Source organism: Crinia signifera, chromosome 5 (genome assembly GCF_055691185.1).
Source record: "Crinia signifera chromosome 5, ASM5569118v1, whole genome shotgun sequence".
Lineage (NCBI taxonomy): Eukaryota > Metazoa > Chordata > Amphibia > Anura > Myobatrachidae > Crinia > Crinia signifera.
The window spans coordinates 206,140,944-206,167,433 of NC_139221.1; the positions used below are offsets into that span (position 1 = coordinate 206,140,944).

Here is a 26,490-nt window from a genome sequence, read left to right on the forward strand (position 1 = left end):
AATCACATTAAAAACTCTATGAGTATTATCTGTGGCCTGTCTGCCCAGGACAAAGCCCACCTGCGGCAATAAGGGAAGGGAGAAGTGGACAAAGACAGTTTGTGACTAGTTTGGCATAAAGTTTGATATCTGTATTCAGCAGCGCTATTGGGCAATAGTTTTGAACTGAGGGGGTTTACCAGACTTCGGAATCACTAAAATCTGTGCTTCCAACATTTCTTTTGGGAACCCCCTAGTATTAGATGCCTCATTAAAGACATTCAATAGTATTGTGGCCAACTCCGAATTGTAGCTTTTATAAATGTTAGTTGTATAGCCATCTGGTCCAGGGGCCTTATCACAGGGCCTTAACACAGAAAAATAGCTTTTTCAAGTTCAGGAAGGGACCACGGGGAGTCCAGGGCCAGGAAAGTCTCAGGGTCTAACTTAGTCAGAGCTTATTTATTTAGGAAGGACAGGATGTCTGCTTCCCGAGGTTGGGGTGTATTAGAGTCAGAATGCAAATTATATAACTTGGAATAATATTCAGCAAATGCATTGGCTATATTGTCTGGATCACAGATCTTGGAGGCCCTAGAAGTGTAAACATGGTGTATACAAGCCTTAGCTCGGTGACCTCTCAAATTACAGGCTAGAAGCCGACCAGCTTTATTGCCAAGAAAATAAAATCTCTGATTCAGACGAAATAGAATATGCTGCACTTCTTGGAGTGAAAAGATGTTAACCTTATCCCTCGCAGAATGTAAAAGTCTATAAATGGATTAATTAGGGGATCTCCTTTATGCGCTTCTCTAATCTTGCTGCCTCCTTTTCAGCCAGGGCGAAATTAAGTTTATGGACTCTTGAGCCTAGCAGCATTTTGAATGGCTGTCCCGCGTATCACTGCTTTAAAGGAACACCAGTGCGTAAAAACAGATGTGTCCTCAGGGGCTTTAGAGTGCACATACATTTTTATAGATTGCTGAATGGATTGGAAGGCCTCTGGTTGGGACAGTATAAATTTGCCAAGCTTCCAAGGGCTCAGGGTCAGTGTACAGTCCCCTATATCCCAGGTAAAGAATATAGGGGAATGGTCAGACCAGGTCATAGGTAGAATGTCAATCTTGGTGATTGACGGTAAAGTGCATTTATCGGTCAGAACTAAATCAATCCTAGAATACGAGGAATGCACATGAGAGTAGTCCCTAACCATTGGGTGTTTGGTACGCCATATGTCATAGAGGTCATATTCCCTAAGCAGGTGTCTAAATCCAGAGGAGTTGGTGTGGGGGGGCTGAGTGCCATGTAGGGGGGATTTCATCGGACGGGATCTGTCAACTGTAAGATCTATAACTAAGGTAAAATCACCTAGCATCATTATAGCACATTTCACACATTGCTAAACCTTTGCACATAATTTCCTACAAAATGGTAACTGTCTAGAGTTAGACACCAAGGTAACTGCAATGCCGTCCAGGCTCCCCACCAGTATAAGATATCGGCCCTCTGGATCAGCAAGTTGGGATTCTAATATGAAGGGGCAGTGGAACGAAAAAAGAATGGCCACTCCCCCTTTTGTAGTCAGGCCATTTGCCATATAGCATTGGGGGAAACGGCCATCAAAGAAGCGAGGAGGGTCAGAGCGTCTAAAATGAGTTTCCTGGATAGCGACTATATGGGGGTATTCAAATGTTTACTTTTGGGTGTCATATTTATCACGCCTTTCAAATTCACGCATCGGACGTCTTTTGAAGTAATGGTCGGGTTTGCTATTCAAATGTTTTTTCTTTAGACGCCTAATCTGCTGTAGTTATTTACCACGCCCATTTGTTCCCCTCTTTTACTCTCACGCCCATTTTTTCCCTTTTTTTATATCACAGATTGCATATATTTTATTTGCGTGCCATTTTATTCTTTTTTTATTCCATATTTTGTTCCACCTGTTTTTACCCTGCCCTCTACCCAGTCATACAAGTTTGTCTCCATTGTAAGAGCGCCCCTCACCCCGTTAAGCAGACGCCATTTAATTCGCACTGCCCTCGCCCAACTACACCCTGGTGTGTCCTGTACTGTGATTCTGAAGGGTGCCAGTCGGGATCCCGACAGTCAGTTACCCGACTGTTAAAACACTAACAGACTGGTTTCCACGGCCACCGGCTATTCTCCTATAGAGGGAGAATAGAATAGGTGGCGAGCGCAGCAAGCCCGCAAGGGGCTTTGTTGCGCTCGCCATGCTGTCTGAATCTGGCCAGAAGGGATCCCGACGTCGGGCTAATGACTGTCGGGATCCCGCAGCTTATTCTGAAAAGCAGATGTGCGAGCAGGCGGATGCCACATTCAGGGAGCTGCTGGGGAAGACAAAGAGCAGAGGATGTGTGCTGCAGCCTCCCACCCACTGGAGAGAAGACGAGCCGCTGCGCTGTGCAGGGAGCCTGCCACCCACAGGAGAGACAACGAGCTGCTGTGCATGGAGCATGCTGCCCATAGGAGAGAAGACGAGCTGCTGTGCTGAGCAGGAAGCCAGAGCCTGCCGCCCACAGGAGAGACGATGAGCTGCTGAGCTGTGCATGGAGCCTGCTGCCCACAGGAGAGACGACGAGCTGCTGAGATGTGCATAGAGCCTGCTGTCCACAGGAGAGAAGATGAGCTGCTGCACTCAGCAGGAAGCCGGAGCCTGCCGCCCTCATGAAATCATATGAGCTGCTGGGCTGTGCAGGGAGCCGGAGCCTACCGCCCACAGGAGAGAAGAGGAGACGCTGCACTGTGCAGGGAGCCGGCAGCCGCTGACCCACCAGGGTGACCCGTCTGTCTCACACACACCTCCCACTTGTGTGTGAAGGAGTTGGGGGGGGTTGCCTGTATACAGTCATTGGGTCGACATTATTAAGTTTGACATGCATTGGGTCAACCACTGAAGGTCAACAGGGCTTAGGTCAACATGGAAAAGGTTGACACAATCATTAGGTCGACATTGGGAAGGTCAATAGTTAAAGTGTCGACATGGATTTTTCACGGTTCTTCTGGGCTGACTTGTGCTGACAGGCGGTATTTCATGCCCTACCATCCACTAGGGCGTGGAGGGAGAATATAATAGTGTGCTGAGTGCAGTGAGGCACCAAGCCCGAAGCATGGCGAGCACACACAGGGCACTTTTTCATTGTCCATGTCGACTAGTGTATGTCAACATTAGGGACAAAAAAGACAAAAGGTCAACCTTTTGACTGTCAACCTTCCCATTGTTGACATAGAGCATGTGTCGACCTTTTGACCCTGACAACCTTAACCATGTTGACCTTTTCCAAGTGTCGACCTAAGCCCTGTTGAACTTCAGTGGTCGACCCAATGACCCATACGCGTTTTGCTGGTGTGCTTACACTCTATGTGGGAGGTGTGCCTATACTCTATGGGGGGATGTGTGTCTATACTCTTTTACACAGGTTCTCATACTCGGTCCTCAGGACCCCACACAGTGCATGTTTTTAAGGTCTCCTCACAGAATCACAAGTAAGATAATTAGCTCCACCTGTGGATCTTTTAAAATGTGTCAATGAGTAATGAGTGCACCTGCCAGGTGACCTGGAAAATGTGAGCTGTGTGGGGTCCTGGGGACCGAGGTTGAGAACCCTGCTCTATTGCATTTTATTATTTTCAAAGTTTATCCTTAACCCCTTATAAAGAAAAGGAAATTTCATTAAATAAGCCATTCATTAAAAAAAATAAAAAAAATAACTTTTATTACCACCCGGCACCCAGGTGAATAAAATTACAAGAAATTGACCAATTTTAGACGACTATTAAAAGGCGTGAAACTTATCACCAAACATTTGAATACGGAGCCCATTGAAAATGACTGTGAAGTAAAAGATGTTTAAAAAAACTGTACATTTTTAAAAGACGGGGAAGAATTGAATAGCAAACTAATATCACGACATATAAAAGTTGTGAAAAAAAGGGAGAATAGGCGTGAAAAAAAGAACAGCATTTGAATACCCCCCTAAGTGCCCTTATTTTATAAAATGAGGAGAGGGCCAGTTTTGGCTTTTGTGGGGGAATTCAAACCATTGACATTTAGCAATATAACATTAACCATAGTAGAAAAAGAAGAGGTGTGTAGTAATATACAGACATAGAAACAACAATGGTGTTATCAATCATTTCTGATGTCAGCTTCTGTCCAAGCTGATTCAACTGTTTCTCGAATGAGAACAAATGCAATTGAAATCTTTTAGTGTTCTGCATATTAATGTACACTGTTATGCTATCTGTTTATGCTATTTTGCTGAATGCGGATTTGATTTGTAAGCCAGGTAGGTGGGTATAAGTTTCAACTCAAGGAGGTGCTAAAAGACCACTAATGGCATACTAGAGTAGCGAGATGTATTAAAAATGTAGACCCAAGTTGTTCATAGTTGACATGCACACTGATAAAAATAAAAAAAATAAAAACAGAACACTTTGTTATATTGAGACATACAAAATTTTATTTTGTTAATACGGAGAAACTTACAAAATTAATAAAAATACTTTTTTTCTGCTACAATAGTAAAATCAATTCATATTTAAATGCTTTGTAACTTGACATACAGGGGGAAATTTACTAAAGGAAATTTGTAAAAAATAGGTGTATTTGTATCCAGAAATACACTTATTTTTGACATTTACTATCCCGAAAATATTTCAATTTGTATTCGTATTGATAGCACATCAATACGACTACGAATTGCCGTATTTTCGGGATAGTAAATGTCAAAAAAATAGTGTATTTCTGGATACAAATACACCTATTTTTTACAAATTTCCTTTAGTAAATTTCCCCCACAGTATCATTGTCAAGTTCTATGGCACTGTATTGGCTGTCTGAATCCTGGTCCTTGTGAAGACAAATTAATGTTTATTTCTGTGAATATATTTTGGGATAGATATATGTTCAATACCTATTTGGATGCAATTAAGTTATATGAAAGGTAAAGGTAATTTCTACATATACAGTACACACACACACACACACATATACAGTATATGAAAAAGAGAAATGGGGTTTCAGAGGGCGCTAAAACAACTTGAATTGACAGATATTTAATACATAAAATAGATAAAAATGTATGATAACATAAAAGTCACCCTATTTGGGTGTTGCAAATATACACAAAGTTTTACAAATACATGAACAACTCTATACACAAACATCCTGATGGCAACAGCACTCTACACACCAGGCTTGAACAAAATTTTCCTTCAAATCAGACATTTCATTCTGTATACACACATTTTTTCAGTGAGAAAGTGTAGCTGAAACAACTATGCAATAGCTACTCTTTCTATATTCTTGAAAGAGGTTACAGCACAAAATGTCTCATTAAAAAGCACATTTTTTTCAAATCTAATACGTAAAATGCCATTCATAAGTATATACTGTATTATACATTACATACACACAAAAAGTTGAGTCACGTATGACTAAAATAATCATGCACAAGCAAGCTGCAGTCCTGAGGGCAAGTAGCTAGCTTGCTTCCTTAAAAGTGTGCATGTTCTATTATAATCAAGATAATATAGTAACCAACTTGTCATATTTTATAACTTATGATTCAAACAAAAGTCATTATGTAAATTAATTTTTTTTTAAATAAATCTATCTTCCTTATCAAAGAGAAATGAACATGACCTCACAGGCTCAATTAACCTTCTTAAGAAAAAATAATAATAAAACAAAAATAATCTGACCTGATAAGACTTATACTGCACAGTAAGAAGACAAGAGACAATGGGCTTATTCAGATCTCATCGGTACATCGGTATTCGCACGCAGTACCGATGTTGCGCTTCTGCGTATGTGCAGGCGGGCATCTGCGCATGTGCAGGCGTATGGTGCGTGCACCCACGGCGCCCTTTCGGTTCCCCGGGTGCACGCACCCATGGCGGTGTGGGGGGGCCAGAGATGGGCGGGGGGCGCCGGGCTGCTCCATTACCATATGGGAACGCCCAGCGTTCCATGGGCATTCCGAATTTGCAGCCTTGCGAATCAACCTGAATAACCCCCAATATACTGGAGGTCACTTAGGAAGAAACTGAATTACAGTACACAAAGGAACAACTAAGCCACTCTGAAAAACTTACTTTTTCTTAAATACAAAAGTCAAAGCAAAACATACAATTTAAGGAAAAACATGTCAGTATACTGTATGTATCACACTTACTTGATATTAGTGTCACCATTTTGAATAAAAGAAAATTCTTATTTGTGTGTATCTGTACTGTATTTAGCACTGGTTAAGCTTTTATCATCTGTGTATCACATGGCAGCATGTGTGTCATTTATACCCAGCACATTTACAAAGCAAAATATTTGTAATGAATTATTAGATTAAATGTTTAGGAATATATTTACTAATACGCTGGTTTATAAAACATATCCAATTCTTTAAACCAGCACCTTGGTAAATAAACCAACCAGGCTCTGCTATATACAAAATGAATGTGCTATACACAGAAATAAAAAAGTGATGCAATATATTGAATTGTACACATACATTTCTCACATATTATAATGTAAGAAATTTTTTTGACAATAGAACTATAGCTCAATTATTCTTTCATATTACTTTTAACAGATTATATTTTATTTTTACAATGTGATTAGTTTGGGAACTGATAAAACATATTTACACAAGACTGTGGATTTGAGACTGTGAAGGCTAAGGTAGCCAAATACTGGATTACAATACCTTTCAGGGTTCTTGGTTATAGACCACTTGGCAAGAATTGGCTAGGGGCATCTGCCCCCCCCCCCCCTTTTTAAAATATATTTTATATTAAATTGTGATATTATATCTGTATTTATGTACTAACTGTGATTGATGTTCTTTGTGTGCATTATTCTACAATAATACAAATTAATTTAAACGTGTGTTTCTTGCGCTCTCTAGTTTTTACTATTTTTCTTGTGTAAGTGTAGCATTTTTAAGGATTCAGGGAGCCTTAATTGGGAGCAGCAAGCTACACATTTATTGAATCATTCAGTGATTTATAATTCAAATATAGTATACTGGTGCACCCGATTGTCCGGCTTTCCTTTCTCCTTTCATTCTCGGTTTCCCCCGGCACCGTGTGTTTAAATATATCACACGGTTACAGGAGGCTTACCGAGTGGGGAGCGAGAGTAAGCCGGGTCAAAAATATTGATAAAACATATTGCAATATTGGGATGCGGTCATTAGGTCAGTACAAGAACGGTCGACAGGCAGAAGGTCAACAGGGACTGAAGGTCCACAGGTTCCTTAGGTTGACCGGTGGACCAACAATGCAGAAGGTCCACAAATTTTTTTGGTACTTATTTCCTAGCACGGCGCCCACGATTTTTATCTCATGGCATCTTATGGATCTCATGGATCTTATGCATCTTATGGATGCATAAGATCCATGAGATCCATAAGATGAGATCCATAAGATTCGATATTGTACATACAATTAAAAATCTTTTCAATTGTATGTGATCGCATAAGATTGTATGCCTTAATTAAGGCATACAATCTTATGCGATAGGCGCCGTGCTAGGAAACAAGTACCTATTTTTAATTGTAAAAGTAACCTTATGGGTACTTAAAAAGTAAAATGAGCCCCCAATAACCATCGTTAATGCCACCGGCACTATCAACACCAACCCAAAGCGTGACGAGCACAGCGAGCCCGCGAGGGGTGGCGGTACGCATCCTCCAACCTTTTCATACCCCCACTATCCACGTCGGCATGGAGTTGATTTAATATAGTGTGGCGAGCGGCCGCGGAATACATGTGAAGTAGTCCGCGTCCCCTCGCCACGCTTCGGGCTTGGTGGCTCGCCACACTATATAAAATCATCTCCGCGCCGACGTGGATAGTGGGGGTATGAAAGGCTCGGAGGACGCGTACCGCCGCCCCTCGCGGGCTCGCTGCACTCACCACGCTCGATGCATAAGATGAGATCCATAAGATGCGATATTGTACATACAATTAAAAATCTTTTCAATTGTATGTGATCGCATAAGATTGTATGCCTTAATTAAGGCATACAATCTTATGCGATGGGCGCCGTGCTAGGAAATAAGTACCGTTTTTTTATTTTTTTCCCCAATGTGGTTCCAGAACAGGCGGTAGTTCATGCCCTACCATCCACTAGGGCATGGAGGGAGAATAGAATAGCGTGCCGAGCGTCTGCCGTACACTAAGACAGTGTCCAGAACTAGAAGCCTAGATCTAGACACCTAAAAAAATATGTGTCTACCTTCCGCCGGTTGACCTAAGGACCATGTCAATCTTTCTTGGGTTGACCGAATGGATCCATACCTGCAATATCAAAGGCTGATGTCAGATTTACAAATTAGGGACATTAATTCAGAAATTATCACTGAGCCCAGATACTCCTTTATGCAGGAAAAACATATGATCATGTCATTGTATATTGCTGCCTATTACTAGGGTCTTAATGTGATACATCATCGCAATGATTTCCCTATGTGTCGAATTATCACGTAAAACACCTGAAATATAAATTAACTGTCAGTTTGGTGCTGTTAACCTAATATGTGCTGAACAGGTCCAAATGTAATGGATGACAAGGAAGTGATTAAGGATGTCAACAAATTACAAAATAGGAGGCAACCTCCTCTGTCCAAAACCCGATCATTACTGAAATGTTTCACGTATCCCGGACTTTATAGCAAGTCTCCAAAGTGGAGAACTACTGTTACGAGGAATATGAAAGAAGTTCCAGTTCTTTGACTGGTTGTGAACTATAATCAAGGCAAAGAACCATATATAGAGTATGGTGCATCAAGTAAAATGTTACTTTTATTATAAATAAACCTTAACATTTTAGAATTATAGCCACATAAGTATAATAAACATGGATAATAAATGACAAAACATGCTGCAAGAAACTATTCTCTAACACAACAAATGACTTTCTTTTGATATGCAATAGGATTCTGCAGAAATACCGGACACAAGGCACTATTTCAGAGAAAGAATCTTCTTACTTGCACATCTACTGTCACACGCATACCCACTTTTTATTAACTACCTAAGATACACAAAGATATTCACAAACCACCAGGTAGACCGATAGTCTCAGAGATTGGGGGCCTTCTAGAACCAGCTAGCAAACATTTAACATCTACATTTAAGACCTCATATCTATGGTTTTCCATCATATCTTCAAGTTAGGACTGATGTGTAGCTCAAAGTAGATGGTATGCCCTGGCACCTGAACACTAAATTGCCACTATGGATATAAAATCCCTCTACACTAGTATCCAACAATACAATGGCCTGCAAGCAGTAAAATCCTTTTTTTGAGACAGAGGGACAGAGTGACTTCTATGACTTCCTACTGGATATCCTGACTTTTGTCCTGGGCAAAAATGATTTCACATTTGATGATGCATTCTTTCTACAGATCCAGGGGCCAGCGTTGGGCTGAGCCTGTGCGCCCATGTATGCCAACCTGTTCCTTGGATGGTGGGAGAGGGAATGCGTCGTCAATGAAATCTGCATCAGCTACATAACAGGCTGGGGTACTTGTTTAGTTTCATGGCGGCAGCATGGCCGCGTGCTACTTCCGGGTCTGTGATGCGTTGCGGGGCTCGCTGCGCTCACCCACTCTTCGAGCTTGGTGGCTCGCTACACTCACCACACTATCTAATATCAACTTCACGCCAATGTGGATAGTGGGGGTATGAACTATCCACGTTGGCATGGAGTTTATTTTAGAAAGTGTGGCGAGCGCAAGGGGACGCCGACCCGGAAGTAGCACGCGGCCATGCTGCCACCGTGAAACTAAACAAGTACCCAGGCTGGTATAGATACATTGATGACATACTAATGATTTGGCATGTAAACCTCCAAGTCCTTCAAACCTTTATCCAGATATTGAATACCAACAGGCTCAACATAAAAGTCCCCTTCCTTGATCTACAATTCTATAAAGAGGAGGACGGAGTACTTATGACAAAATTGTACAGAAAAGAGAATTCTATCAATAGTCTCTTACACCATCAAAGTACTCACTTCCCGCCAACTATCAAACACCTGCCAAAAGGGGAATTCATGAGATTACATAGGAATTGCACAAATATAAACAATATACAAGAGTAAGAGTGAGGAACAAAATGCCAAATACAGTACCATGCCAAAAAATTAAACAGGGAAACCCTGATCTTTCCAAAGAAGAGCAACAAGATTTGAACGCATGCAAATTTGTACAGCGTCCTCTGGTGAATACTTTAAATGTAATGCTCCCTTTTAAGTATTATAATTTTTTTGCATCTGGAAACTTATTGCACACGCCACATACCTTTTCACTCAACTATGGAGGATATTACATTTGTTACAATATGGTTTCGATGAGCCATATCCAAAAATGTACAATACTGAAACAATTGTTAACATTTGATTAGTTTAGATGTTAAATATACACACATATATATATATATATATATATATATATATATATATATATATATATTGTAAAGGGCATGGACCTATGCGCCAAGTGTAATCTCAATAAAGTCCACCAGTATGAAATACCCTTGTATAACAACAAAGGGAGGGGGCACCAAAGTCACTTATAGACCTGCAGCTGCTTCACTCTCAGGAGGGAACTTTGGAATCCACAGAGACAGGCAAATCTAGAAGAGGGCAGAGAGAAGGCGCTTCATGGTGCAATATAGCTTTAAAAGGTTTATTGGACAAATAACAAATCCAGGCACAGGCAAATAGAGACTCGTACCACTAGTAAAAGCACTGTGGACTGGGTACCACACGATTTAAAACAATAGTCACAGGCTAAGCTGCTCACACATCTGCGCAGGAACTGGATCCACCAGAAAGACCGCTATGCTGGCTTGCAGGGAGGTATGCAGGGGGTATCCGAGGACCCAAACAGCTGATGTGAGGAGAGAGGGAGCGTCGTAGGCCATGCCCTGACGCGTTTCGTCACATAGACTTCGTCAGAGGGCGTGGCTACTACGAACGCTCGTCTGGTTTAAATAGGGATGAAATAATGAATGCATAAACCCATCCATAAGCGGCATTGGATGCCGTTCTGTAGTGGGCGTACACACGCTATGCGTGGTGTGCGTGCCTCCAATGACAGAGAGCCGGAAGGAGTGAAATGAAACAAGCGGGCAGCGTCATATGACGCGCCCGGCCATGAGTGGACAGCTATGGGGGTCCGTGATTGACGTGCATGTGACGCGTCAAATGACGCGCACGTCACGCGACCTCCGAGAAGGCGCACATGTGCAGCGTCAGATGACGCACATCGCGTCAGATGACGTCGGCGACGTGAGGTGCCGTGTCTTAAGGGAGCACAGAGCGCCAGCGTCATATGACGCGCTCAGCGCTGAGTGGACAGGAGGAGCCTAAACGGCCATACGTAAAAAGCGTCAAATGACGCGCACTGTATGCTGCCGTTGGGTAGACCCAGACGCGCGACACGTAGGGTATATCCCGTATCCAGGGACGCCCATACGTCTTGGTAACTGGAATAAAAAAAAGAAAGGGAATACATGGCAAATGGACTGAAGGAACAATATATATATATATATATATATATATATATATATATATATATATGGTCCCACTGTAAATAGGCTTAAAAAAGCCTATAAGGCACATAACCTGAAGAGGTCAGATTTGTTTGTATAAAGGAATATTAAATAGCCTACATGTGGGACACCTAAAAAATGAAAAATAATAATAAACCACATAAGGGACATATGAAAAATATATAAAAGTGGGAATAATATGAGTTATTAAACCACCTAGGGATATGGATGGCTAAAAAACATTTTTCATGTATATAAGGCTAGCAAGCAGCTGACAAAGCCTGTGTGACCACAAAAAAAGGGAGCTGTGTGTAAGCAATTTAGCCCAGACTTTACAAATAAAACAAGAACAATAACCATAATAAAACATGCACAAAGATAAAATACTGGCCGACTGGGAAGCACTTCATGGAGTAAACCAGTCAGAATGCTCTGACCAAGGAACAACAATCCTGGGTATAATTTAAATCAAAAGACAGTGACTGGGAGACACCCAGAGGCTCATCATGTGCATTATTACAAAACAGTTGATTAATAAAATATGCCTACTAAAATAAGAGACAATAATAAAATTACAAACAAGCAGTAGAGCAAAATATACCAGTATAGGAAAAAGTTATTATAAAAAGGTACAGCCGACAAGGTATGCGGTTCCCTATTAATTGATAAAGGGAATTATCTCGTAACCCTCGTTAAGACCCATGGGAGCCAAGGTGTTTAGTTTCAGAATCCATGTGGTTTCACGTTTTAACAACAGTTTCTCATGATCCCCTCCTCTCTTACTAGTATGAACTAATTCAATACCTTTAAACTTAAGAGACCTTGGATCACAATTGTGGGCTTCCTTAAAATGCCTCGGGACGCTATGGTTAAGCACTATACTAGTAAGAGAGGAGGGGATCATGAGAAACTGTTGTTAAAACGTGAAACCACATGGATTCTGAAACTAAACACCTTGGCTCCCATGGGTCTTAACGAGGGTTACGAGATAATTCCCTTTATCAATTAATAGGGAACCGCATACCTTGTCGGCTGTACCTTTTTATAATAACTTTTTCCTATACTGGTATATTTTGCTCTACTGCTTGTTTGTAATTTTATTATTGTCTCTTATTTTAGTAGGCATATTTTATTAATCAACTGTTTTGTAATAATGCACATGATGAGCCTCTGGGTGTCTCCCAGTCACTGTCTTTTGATTTAAATTATACCCAGGATTGTTGTTCCTTGGTCAGAGCATTCTGACTGGTTTACTCCATGAAGTGCTTCCCAGTCGGCCAGTATTTTATCTTTGTGCATGTTTTATTATGGTTATTGTTCTTGTTTTATTTGTAAAGTCTGGGCTAAATTGCTTACACACAGCGCCCTTTTTTTGTGGTCACACAGGCTTTGTCAGCTGCTTGCTAGCCTTATATACATGAAAAATGTTTTTTAGCCATCCATATCCCTAGGTGGTTTAATAACTCATATTATTCCCACTTTTATATATTTTTCATATGTCCCTTATGTGGTTTATTATTATTTTTCATTTTTTATGTGTCCCACATGTAGGCTATTTAATATTCCTTTATACAAACAAACCTGACCTCTTCAGGTTATGTGCCTTATAGGCTTTTTTAAGCCTATTTACAGTGGGGCCATATATATATATATATATATATATATATATATATATATATATATATATATATATATATATATATATTGTTCCTTCAGTCCATTTGCCATGTATTCCCTTTTTTTTTTTATTCCGGTTACCAAGACGTATGGGCGTCCCTGGATACGGGATATACCCTACGTGTCTTACTTCATGTGACGCGATGTGCGTCATCTGACGTCGCACGTCTGGGTCTACCCAACGGCAGCATACAGTGCGCGTCATTTGATGCTTTTTACGTATGGCCGCTTAGGCTCCTCCTGTCCACTCAGCGCCGAGCGCGTCATATGACGCTGGCGCTCTGTGCTCCCTTAAGACGCGGCACCTCACGTCGCCGACGTCATCTGACGCGATGTGCGTCATCTGACGCTGCACATGTGCGCCTTCTCGGAGGTCGCGTGACGTGCGCGTCATTTGACGCGTCACATGCACGTCAATCGCGGACCCCCATAGCTGTCCACTCACGGCCGGGCGCGTCATATGACGCTGCCCGCTTGTTTCATTTCACTCCTTCCGGCTCTCTGTCATTGGAGGCACGCACACCACGCATAGCGTGTGTACACCCACTACAGAACGGCATCCAATGCCGCTTATGGATGGGTTTATGCATTCATTATTTCATCCCTATTTAAACCAGACGAGCGTTCGTAGTAGCCACGCCCTCTGACGAAGTCTATGTGACGAAACGCGTCAGGGCGTGGCCTACGACGCTCCCTCTCTCCTCACATCAGCTGTTTGGGTCCTCGGATACCCCCTGCATACCTCCCTGCAAGCCAGCATAGCGGTCTTTCTGGTGGATCCAGTTCCTGCGCAGATGTGTGAGCAGCTTAGCCTGTGGCTATTGTTTTAAATCGTGTGGTACCCAGTCCACAGTGCTTTTACTAGTGGTACGAGTCTCTATTTGCCTGTATTTGTTATTTGTCCAATAAACCTTTTAAAGCTATATTGCACCATGAAGCGCCTTCTCTCTGCCCACATATATATATATATATATATATATATAAATGAAATTAGGCAGAATAAATTATTCAGTTATAAAGTATTACAAATTTTCACAGCTGTCGTGTATTCACATTGTATAGGACTGCTTTAAATTACTTAAAGAACATAATCCTGAATGGCTTCTATTCAGGATTATCTAAATTCTGCCATCAGAATCCTAGAAGTGTCATGTTTGCAACCACAGCAGGTTAGGAAAAACATTTGGTGTTTTAGCAACATAATGCAATGTAAAACATCAATGCTAAATCAAGGCAGTTTAGAAACTGCTTATTACAATACAGCAGTGGTTTTCAAACTGTGTGGCGTGGCTCCCTGGGGTGCCACAGGAAACTTGCAGGGGTGCCATGGGTTGGTGGTCTAGGACCAATTCAAATTATTTATGGTGAATGTAACAGATAAAATAAATGCTAGTGGCAGCCAAACATAAAATATGTGGACAAACAGAAGTGAATTTACTTAACTTGTATTTCTTGTTTGTACCTTCTTTTTGGCCTAGCGGTGCCGTGAAAATATTCTTATAGTCTAGGGCGCTATGATTTCAAAAAGTTTGGGAACCCCTGTATTACAGTATAGTTAATAATGTTTCTGTTTATGTGATGAGGAACATTTACTGTACATTTGAAGTGTTTGAAAGCTTTAATATCCATAGTCATACTGTATAATGTTACTGTGTTTCCTAAAGGTGCTTAATATGGCACTCCCATGGCCCTGCTCATTGGGGTGGTTGAGTATCTGGTAGGTTTGAGTTTAAAGTTCTTTAATTCTAGTTCTGCAAAACATTACTATACGTAAAACAAAATAAGGTGAAGAAAATGTAAAATGCAGTTATAAATTCTATAAAAGTAACTTCATAATTACTTTAAGTAGTAAAATTGTAATATAAATGCTGTGTATTTGGTTACACTTTTCAATATGGCACTAGCTAAAATGTTTTTTTTTTTTTAAGAAAAAGCTATTTATAATACAGTTACTGATCAACACACATGCACATTTGTAACAGACTAAAAAAATTGTTTATAATAAAAATACTTTTCAAACTGGAAGACTACTCAATGACCATCCAAACACTTTAAAAAATCAGACACCTACAGGCACAGATATATATATATATATATATATATATATATATATATATATATATATATATATATATCACTTTTAATGCTTGTTGGCTTAGTAAATTACTAGGAACATCACTTTCATCATTACAAATCAGAGATAAGCCACTGAAGTATGATCAGCCACAATAATTTGAAACTGCAAAATCAAACTGCACAACACTAACTATAAATAAAACTAGAAGCACCAGAGCTGGAAAAAACAAAAGACTTTATAGAATCATAATATATATATATATATATATATATATACATATATATACACATATATATATATAAAACCAGATATGGGGGGGTCCCCTTTCTGCGCTCAAGAACTAAGGAGCAGCACCTCTAAGGGATCCTCTGTTAGGTAAGATCCAGGGAATAGAAATGGAAGAAGAGTGGGGTTTCAGAGGGCGCTAATGTACCACATCAATTTCAATAAAAGAATGGTATTTATTACAACCACATTTAAAAGTTAACATAAAAAAGCACCCACTTGGGTGTAGCAATTACACATAATCACAAAGTATACAGCTCTAGTGAAATCATGCATATAATCACAATTGGATCGATAACACTGGTGGACTGATCAATTCAGAATGGAAGGCCCAACGCGTTTCGTCATATTCATGACTTCATCAGGGGCAGTGGAACAATTGAAACAACTATGTTATTCTGAAAAAAGTATCCAGAGTGAATTTCTCAATAATAGCCAAAGAGACGATTGTTCAATAGAAGCTACACACGATTGTTCAATAGAAGCCACTGGGCTTGGTTTTCTCCAGCAATATGCGATAATGGGCTCAAATGAAAAAAGGCCTGCACAATAATAGAGTTCTCTGAGGATGTGCACACAGTATGAATCCACCACAGTGGATTCATTAAGCACTTGGAAATATATATATATATATATATATATATATATATATATATATATGCCTTGTACTACTCCTATATTGTATAGGCACAAATGTTTGAACATTTCTAAAATACATAAACCTCTCCAAATGCACCTATATTTAATTAAAACTGATGTATTTATTTAGAACTTTGGGCAAACAAGTTATTTTAGATTTGTATATTAATTATAAAAATATAAAAAAATACTGCAATAAGCAGTGGATGATATGCCAAAAACACATAGTACTATACACCACACTTGGTTCTCTGTTATAGGAAGGCTTAAATTGTCCACTCTTTGCTATGCTATTTATATCAACTGTACTTTTTAAATACATGCCACCAATGTGTCATGATAAATACACTCATCTACTGAGCTTAAGCCACATGCAGCAACAGGGTAAGACTGCAGCAAAAATAGATAAGAGAAAGTGGAGCTATTTGCAATTGTCCTGATTGTGGTGTTAGGGTTCCAGTTTGGGATTTTTGTCTAGCTCAGTGGTTCCCAAACTGTGTGCCTGGGCTCCCTGGGGTGCCTCGGGACACTTGCAGGGGTGCCTTGGATTGGTGGTCTAGAGGCAACTGAAATTATTTATGGTCATTGTAAAAGGCAAAAACATTGCTGGTGGGCTACCAATGATAAAATATGTAGAGAAACAGAAGCTAATCCTGTCCCTCACCCATAAATAAACCCATGTATGACATACAAATCAATTCACAGAATAAGAAACTTTTGGACTAGGGGTACCGTGAAAAAAATTCTGATGCTCTAGGGTGCCGTGATTTTAAAAAGTTTGGGAACCACTGGTCTAGCTGCAGAAACAGTTGTCAGGTATGTACAAGCTTAACACTGCACTGTTTATGAAGGGGGGCTGTGTGTACGTAACAGCTTTCCCATTGTATTTAAAGGGGTCTGAGGGAAGGGTATCAATGCTTAAAAAAAGAACCATTCCTTTTTTATGCTGTTCATGCCCAGTCTTATGATGTGGCATGTAAACCCTTTTATAGAATTCCTACTGCATGGCCCAAAGTTTCCTGGTGTGTTGTTCTCTGCAATTAAATATTTTATTCACGCATGTTTTTAATAGTAAAAAAAAATATATTAAATATTCAATACCGTATCTTGACAAGATATAATACTTCATGCAACACAACTACTTATATAGTAACATATGACAATTTTTTTGGCCTAGCACAGTTTGCATACATCTCTTAAGCTTGTAGTACTATTCATGAGCAGCACCCACTGTGCATGTGCAGAACAGGTCCTACATTGTGGCTGTGCTCCCTAAGACACAGCATGCTGTTTGGGGGTAGGGAGGAGGCAGCGACAGAGACAAATTTACAATCTGATGAAGATTTCCTAAATCAGCAGTAATGTGAGGATAACATGTTTATGCAGATAATACTTGCCTAGTCTCCTAGAATGGAGGCTGAAAATAGGAGGGCAATCCCCCTCCCCCTGAAAGTAGGCATGGGTCTTGCATTCTGATAACCCCCGTCCGTTCCTCCACATCGCCGCTCAGATGGAAGCCTCTCCACTTTACAAAAATATGGGCATTGTAAAGTGGGGGCGGGGCTACAATGAGACAACCATGTTGCCATTCCCCCTGTTGAGGAACATGACTGCTCTCTCTCAGAGGAAGAAGCCTGCAAGTAGGCAGTTGTTCGTGTAACTTGTCCTCTAAAATAACACATGGTAGCTGGTAGTAGCTGGTTCAAAACAATACCTCAATAAGAATGTTTTAGTGCTGAATTGTGTAATCTCAGAACTCCAGGCAGTAACTTATATATTACAATTCTTGATTTAGCCTTTATGAATAGGAGAAAATCCTACAAAAGTCTAACGAATAATGAGAGTGAAACCCTTTTTAAAGTAAAAAAAACTTTAGAAGAAAATATGATTTCTGTTATAAACATTGGATGGTTATTATGAGGACGGTTCAATATACTGTATAAGGTAACAAGACCTTTCATTGCATAAATGTATTCAACTCATACATGTACATATACTCATAGTTTTGCTTTGGTACAATTATTTCTCAGTAGTCCCCCATACTGATCTAAGCATATAATGTTACATCAAGGAATTAAGGTGCATATAAAATTAATGACAAGTGCCTGAAGCCAGGACATTAACGACTTGGTGAAATGTATTGTTTGTTGTGAATCTCCTTCTACCTAGGTGCATCTTCAATGGCCTAAAGAGAAGAAAACCACTCTCTGGTAGGGCTGTAGGGAGGATGGTCAAGTACCTCTACATAGTAAAACCATTAAAACTCAACTCTGTCCTGTGATTATAACATGTAGTTCACCAAAAAAAAAACAACAACAACCATTTCTATGATATGATGTGTTCATCGTATACCTTGAAAAGTTGACAATTAATTTGAGCTGCTGATGTGCCCTTTAGATGCAGATTATACAACACACCTAAATATTTGACCTTGTTTCCGCTATCTTACAACTGATGTTGGAGCAGTATGACTGATATTAGGAGCAGCCTAATGGCCATGAGGGAAGCAGTGGTCTACCTGCTCTGGCCTGCCAGAAAATTAAAAGAAAACAGAACAATTACACAAGTGAAAGGTCTTGTTACTTTACTTATTGAACCATAAATAGAAATGCTGAAATATAAACATATTGAAAAAAAAATCTGTAGATTACAACTATATAAAATACAGGGTACTTGTGGATTATCACGTTCCCATCGCATGCCACATATATTGGCATGCGATTTTTGCCGTTTTCACAAAATCGCATGCAATCGCATCGCATGCGATTTTTGCCGGTTTTAACGTTTTTGACAAAATCGCATGCAATCGCATCGCATGCGATTTTTAACAGAAAAGCATCCAAATGTATTGAAATTAGTATGAAACATGTTCAATGGCCCCCAAATGGCATTTTTGAGGCTGTACCACCCCCACTATCAACGCGAACCCGAAGCGTGGCGAGCGGCGGCGGTACGCGTCCTCCGACCTTTTCATACCCCCACTATCCACGTCGGCGTGGAGTTGAGAATAGAAAGTGTGGCAAGCACAGCGAGACACCTGTGAAGCCCACGAGGGGACGCGGATACCTGTGAAGGTATCCGGGGCTCGCCTCGCTGCGCTCGCCACACTTTCTATTCTCAACTCCACGCCGACGTGGATAGTGGGGGTATGAAAAGGTCGTAGGACGCGTACCGCCGCCGCTCGCCACGCTTCGGGTTTGCGTTGATCGTGGGGGTGGTACAGCCTCAAAAATGCCATTTGGGGGCCATTGAACATGTTTCATACTAATTTCAATACATTTGGATGCTTTTCTGTTAAAAATCGCATGCGATTTTTTCATGTACAATGCCCATCGTGGGAGCCGTGATACTCCACAAGTACCAAATACAGACAAAGCATATCTTAGAAATAAAGGATCTTAAAGTAGTGGAAAAATAATAACCTGTGTGTCTGCTCCAAACAGTGTTGAATTACATAAGCCGTCAGGAAATGTGCATGGTGTGCCAAGAGAGGAATGGGCAAATTCTAATTTGTCCGTATTTTGGACTTAATTGGAAGCAGCAGTGATTCTCAGACATGGTAATGCAGCATGAGGCATCAGATGTGTCCTGCATGCATATATGATAGAGTGCTTCGTATGATTGAGTGATACATGAGGTCAAGCAAATCATCAACAAAGAGGCCAGAAATTCTCAGTTGGAAGACAGACCTTGGCCTTGACACCTCACACAAAGAAGAGGAGATGCCTCCGCTTTGTAAAATGGTTACTGTCCCGACCCCTGCTATGCCCCAAAATGGCTGTTACCCATCACTCACTTGGCATCTTCAGCTGTGCTGCATCTGTCAACACAGGACCCATACTTTGCATACGCAGTTCTACAACCCGTACTAAATATTGTACTGGATGCATCAGTCAACTCCTTTCGGCATGGAAGTATTACAGAGTCCCGATCTACTGCAGTGTCTATCATTAAATGGAATCTGTACTGAACTAAAAAAAAATAATTTGGCGCATGAATATACACACGTGCATATCACTATTACAATTACATACATATTTACATCTTTGGTGCTCATTTGTAAAAACTATGTAGTAACAGAAATATCTGTTAATTATAAACTTCATAAGGCAGTTCTTTATATCTTTTGCTCTTCTCCTTAACTTGCTGCTTTGAGAACACTAATCAGAACAATTGCAAATGTCCGAATAAGGATGCAGTGCATTTTAACAAGATTTTACTTAGCAATAAAGATTTGCATAGCATAGTGTAGGTTACAAAATTACAAATATCTGTAAAACAAGGATAATATAATTAAAAACATGTAAATCTTGAGGGAATGAAACATTCATTAAATGGTAACTCTTAAAACTTTGTAAAGATTATTTTGAAACACAGTGATAAAGTGTGGCGATGATTCCTTGGCCAAATTAGAACACAACGGAGTCTTCCCAATATTAGAAGGATCTTCAATATCCCAGATCTCTGACAAGGTGCAGCCAGTTCTGCAAAATAAACAGATCTCAACTAAGAATAAAAGAATATGGGCAACAAACGAACAAAGATTAAAGAACATATATGAGAGAAAAATGACACCGAAAAAAATATATTTCTTGTTATGTATACTATGAAAACAAGGAATCTATATTTTCTTCAAATTTGAAATATATTTTAATTTAGGAAAAAAAAAGTCAGATGTGCCTCCATACGCTATTGTTGCAGTTACTCCTCCTTGTTTCAACGCAAGTCCCATGTTATTGGTTTGTGCCATGTGTCTCCATCACGCAATTTGGCATGTTTATTACAAATATATTTAGAATACTTAAAAAATTAAACTAAATTAGATTTCATTAGATTAAAATTAGAGTTTGGCTCATGAATGGTCATAGTACATGAAACTCCACAAGGAAGATTTAGGGGTAACTGATAGGCTGGCTCTCAACTTAGATATATTGGTAAGTGGTGTTATCATGTAGCCTTAGAGTAGACAATTACATGGCCCAGAATGGGTGCTGTTATCATGCAGTATAGGGATCTGGTACCAGAGAAGCCTTGCCAAGGCCCAGGCGCTTATCCTATTTTTTTACTAAATGTAACAAAGATCTCTGAATTACCTTCTATTATGTTGGTTTTTGAAATCTTATTACTAATGCCCCTTGGTGTGCTGGGGGTTAAAACCCCCTCCCAAACAGCACCCGAGGGGCATTACTAATTTTATTGAGGAGATTACACTCTTTCTTTTTACATGTAAACTTACCATGATTGTTACTGGTGCCAATGAGCCAGAAAATGTCATAGAATCAAAGTGAATGCAGTGACAAGTAGCTCGGCTGATCAGTACTTCTGTATTCTATGGTAGAGTGATGAAGGTGATTTATTTTGTTTCCATTATATATTGGTGTATGGATGAAGGCAGCTATAGCAGTGTTTGGCCTTACTTTATGGCCTGGATTTAATAGTATTACTGTACCTCCCTGGACAGTAATACTATTAAATTCAAAGTATCTGGCTTCCAATAAGATTCCATATAAACTGCTGTTAATAAATGGCACTGCATATAGAAAAAAATACCACTTTACCAATGGAACTACATTTCAAACTTAGTTCAAAGTAAAACACAAATGTTTTTTTCTTTCTTCAATAACATCCACAGAACGGAATTTATATTTGCAATTTAACAAAAGTTGAGCTTCACTCGCTAAATTAACATGCTGTATCTTTCTAATCATAGATCCACCCCATATTTCTCAAAAACGATTGAATACAAGATGTCTGTTAAAAAAAAAATATATATATCAAAAAGAAGGGGCCACACAATGCGCTCAATGAAGTTGCTAAGCTGCAACCCTTAAGAGGTCCCCTGTTAGGTGGGACCCAGTATAGAGATGAAGAAAAAGAAAGTTTTAGGGTGCGCTGAGACCTTGAGTTATTAGACAGTAATTTTACAATAAAATTGATTTAATAAACCATTGCTCACAGAGCATAGCAGTATAAAACAAAAAGGTCAGATAAATACAGTTACAATGTATAAAATAATGGTGTATCAACTTTGACAGTGGTCGAAATACGCCCAATAGACCCAACGCGTTTCGTCGTGAACACGACTTCCTCAGGGGCACAGTACAATAGTAGGCAACGGTGGTCACACTGTGAATCACAATATATACAAGTAAATACAAAGTCCATAATTAAGTATAAATGAATATAATAGGATAATGAGGGAAATGAGCAGGTGTAAGAAAGAGGAACAAAGAGAACAATTAATCATTGATCCATTGGATCACATACCGGTCGGGGATTGAGGTTGGGAACCTTCTAGGTAAAGAAAATTCGGGAAATGGGATGTCTTTGGACGATTTAAAACATGGTGTCCTAAAATTAAAGTCCATACAATCCTTAATACGACATTCACTTAACTCAAAAAAATGAAATGCGAAGAGATAAAGGGTACATACCACCAGCTGTTAATGATGGGTAAACAAATAGAAAAACTACCCAGAGTTTATCAGCAAAATTGGCCACCTTCAAGTATAAGTAGGTAAGGTGAAATCTGGTAAAGTAGATAGAATTGACATTCAATTATAATAAATCCGCAATCACTGCATTCAATGCAGAAATTGACAGAAAAACATTTATAATTACTAGAGACCGGATTATATGCATTTGCATATTTGCATATGCATTTGCATATTTGTCCGATTTTCTGTAGTAATTGCATATTTCACCTAAATGTCCTGATTGTGCTTATTTTGACAGGTTGCCGGTGGAACGCTGAGCGTTGGCTCCATTCCCCTAGCTTCCTGCCCGTTTTTCTGCTATCTGTAAGCCGAGTCCTCTGATAGGCTGACAGAAGCGTCCATCAGAGGAAAGGATTGAGCGAGCGGCATGTCAGCGCGGCGGGGGGTGGGATGTGGGTGGAAGAGCTGATACGCTGCTAAACAGTGCAGTGTGTAAGCTCTTCCAGCTACATCCCACACCCGCCACGCTGACAGGCTGCCAGCCTCTGCTGACACGTGGGAAAGCATTGCGCGCCGTGCGGGTGCTGGAAGCCGGGTGCTGAAAGCCGGAGCCATGTACACTAGTGTTCTCAGTGTTCTCAACCACACAATAGTGAGAGTGGGCCAACGGTGAGTGTTACTGGCACTTACAGTGCAGTAGAGTATTTGTGTCACTGCTGGGGGCATTATGTCAATTTATCTGCTGGGGGCATTTTATCAATTTATCTGCTGGGGCATTATATCAATTTATCTGCTGGGGGCATTATATCCGTTTATCTGCTTGGGGCATTATATCCGTTTATCTGCTGGGGGCATTATATCCGTTTATCTGCTGGGGGCATTATATCAATTTATCTGCTGGGGGCATTATATCCATTTATCTGCTGGGGCATTATATCCATTTATCTGCTGGGGCATTATATCCATTTTACTGCTGGGGGCATTATATCCATTTTACTGCTGGGGGCATTATATCCATTTTACTGCTGGGGGCATTATATCCATTTATCTGCTGGGGGCATTATATCAATTTTACCTGCTGGGGGCATTATATCAATTTATCTGCTGGGGGCATTATATCAATTTATCTGCTGGGGGCATTATATCAATTTATCTGCTGGGGGCATTATATCCATTTTACTGCTGGGGGCATTATATCCATTTTACTGCTGGGGGCATTATATCCATTTTACTGCTGGGGGCATTATATCCATTTTACTGCTGGGGGCATTATATCCATTTTACTGCTAGAGGCATTATATCAATTTATCTGCTGGGGGCATTATATCAATTTATCTGCTGGGGGCATAATATCCATTTTACTGCTGGGGGTATTATATCAATTTATCTGCTGGGGGCATTATATCAATTTATCTGCTGGGGGCATTATATCCATTTTACTGCTGGGGGCATTATATCCATTTTTCTGCTGGGGGCATTATATCCATTTTACTGCTGGGGGCATTATATCCATTTTACTGCTGGGGGTATTATATCCATTTTACTGCTGGGGGCATTATAAATATATATTTTACTGCTGGTCATATACTGCTTACTAATTGTATGCTGATTTAAATAAAAAAAACATAAATGACTATATATTTAGTATTTTTTATTTTGCATATTTTGAAGATTTTCATGCATATTTTAAGTATTTTTCATGCATATTTCGAGCTTTTTTTGTTGCATATAATCCTGTCTCTAATAATTACCAATTACAGGAAAAAACATACATAAAAAATTACAACATATTGAAAAAATTGATTGGGAACAATATAATAAAATGTTCCATGTATATATTAAACCATGACTTCAAGAGCTATAGCCACCAAAACAAATGTTGACTTACTTGTAATACAATTGGTATGAAGTATACTGCTCAGCTCCAAAAGTGAGAGTGACTGAGATGCTGAGATGTGAGTGAGCTGGGTATATATAGGGGACGGAAAAAACGTCACTTCCTGTGACTGTTAGAATAGTGTAATCTCTAATGAGCCTATTACTAAGCATGGAGTGGGGTAAAAGAGTCAGGACAGTATTAAGCCAACTGACGCTATCACTATAAGAAAAAGTACACATTGTTACTAAAAAAATAAAGTGAGAAATGCGGTCGTATTGATTATGGAACGCACGGTGGGCGTGTCGTGCGTTCCATTGACTTCATATCCGCCCCTTAGTTAGTGGACGTGCAAGTAGGGTGCCGTCAACACGGAAGTGTTGATGCCGGTGTATAATGATTATGGCAACGCACCTTGCGTTCCAACTTTGAAAAAAACATCTGATCAAAAAATACCGGGCACTACCAATTTTCTTGAGAAAAGAACGGGATTTCTACCTTGTAACAAATGCATCTGTTGCAAATTCATCGATAAGACCAAATTTAGCTGCACTTTGAGTAATAGAATGACATATACCATCAAGGACTCCTGTAACCTGTAATTCAGATCATGTAATCTACATGATTACTTGTAGCTGTAACTTGAAATACATCGGTAAGACCATCCGACAAGCAAAAATACAGATACAGGAACACATGAGAAATATAAAAAATAAAGTACGCATCCATAGTCTACCCAGACATTTATGGAACGCCTACCGTGCGTTCCATAATCAATACGACCGCATTTCTCACTTTATTTTTTTAGTCACAATGTGTACTTTTTCTTATAGTGATAGCGTCAGTTGGCTTAATACTGTCCTGACTCTTTTACCCCACTCCATGCTTAGTAATAGGCTCATTAGAGATTACACTCTTCTAACAGTCACAGGAAGTGACGTTTTTTCCGTCCCCTATATATACCCAGCTCACTCACATCTCAGTCACTCTCACATTTGGAGCTGAGCAGTATACTTCATACCAATTGTATTACAAGTAAGTCAACATTTGTTTTGGTGGCTATAGCTCTTGAAGTCATGGTTTAATATATACATGGAACATTTTATTATATTGTTCCCAATCAATTTTTTCAATATGTTGTAATTTTTTATGTATGTTTTTTCCTGTAATTGGTAATTATAAATGTTTTTCGGTCAATTTCTGCATTGAATGCAGTGATTGCGGATTTATTATAATTGAATGTCAATTCTATCTACATTACCAGATTTCACCTTACCTACTTATACTTGAAGGTGGCCAATTTTGCTGATAAACTCTGGGTAGTTTTTCTATTTGTTTACCCATCATTAATAGCTGGTGGTATGTACCCTTTATCTCTTCGCATTTCATTTTTTTGAGTTAAGTGAATGTCGTATTAAGGATTGTATGGACTTTAATTTTAGGACACCATGTTTTAAATCGTCCAAAGACATCCCATTTCCCGAATTTTCTTTACCTAGAAGGTTCCCAACCTCAATCCCAGACCGGTATGTGATCCAATGGATCAATGATTAATTGTTCTCTTTGTTCCTCTTTCTTACACCTGCTCATTTCCCTCATTATCCTATTATATTCATTTATACTTAATTATGGACTTTATATTTACTTGTATATATTGTGATTCACAGTGTGACCACCGTTGCCTACTATTGTACTGTGCCCCTGAGGAAGTCGTGTTCACGACGAAACGCGTTGGGCCTATTGGGCGTATTTCGACCACTGTCAAAGTTGATACACCATTATTTTATACATTGTAACTGTATTTATCTGACCTTTTTGTTTTATACTGCTATGCTCTGTGAGCAATGGTTTATTAAATCAATTTTATTGTAAAATTACTGTCTAATAACTCAAGGTCTCAGCGCACCCTGAAACTTTCTTTTTCTTCATATATAT

General features: G+C 39.7%; 1 protein-coding gene across 3 annotated transcripts in view; it reads right to left on the reverse strand.

Moving 5' to 3' along the window:
• Positions 1–19,497: 19,497 nt before the first annotated feature.
• The window catches only part of DPY19L1 (dpy-19 like C-mannosyltransferase 1), a 296,815-nt gene continuing 289,822 nt past the window's right edge, over positions 19,498–26,490 (reverse strand). For all 3 annotated transcript variants that reach the window (XM_083188462.1, XM_083188460.1, XM_083188459.1), the window contains one exon: positions 19,498–20,726. In XM_083188462.1, coding sequence (XP_083044588.1) covers positions 20,573–20,726 — 154 coding nt within the window. In that variant the 3' untranslated portion in view covers positions 19,498–20,572. The remainder of the gene's footprint in view (positions 20,727–26,490) is intronic.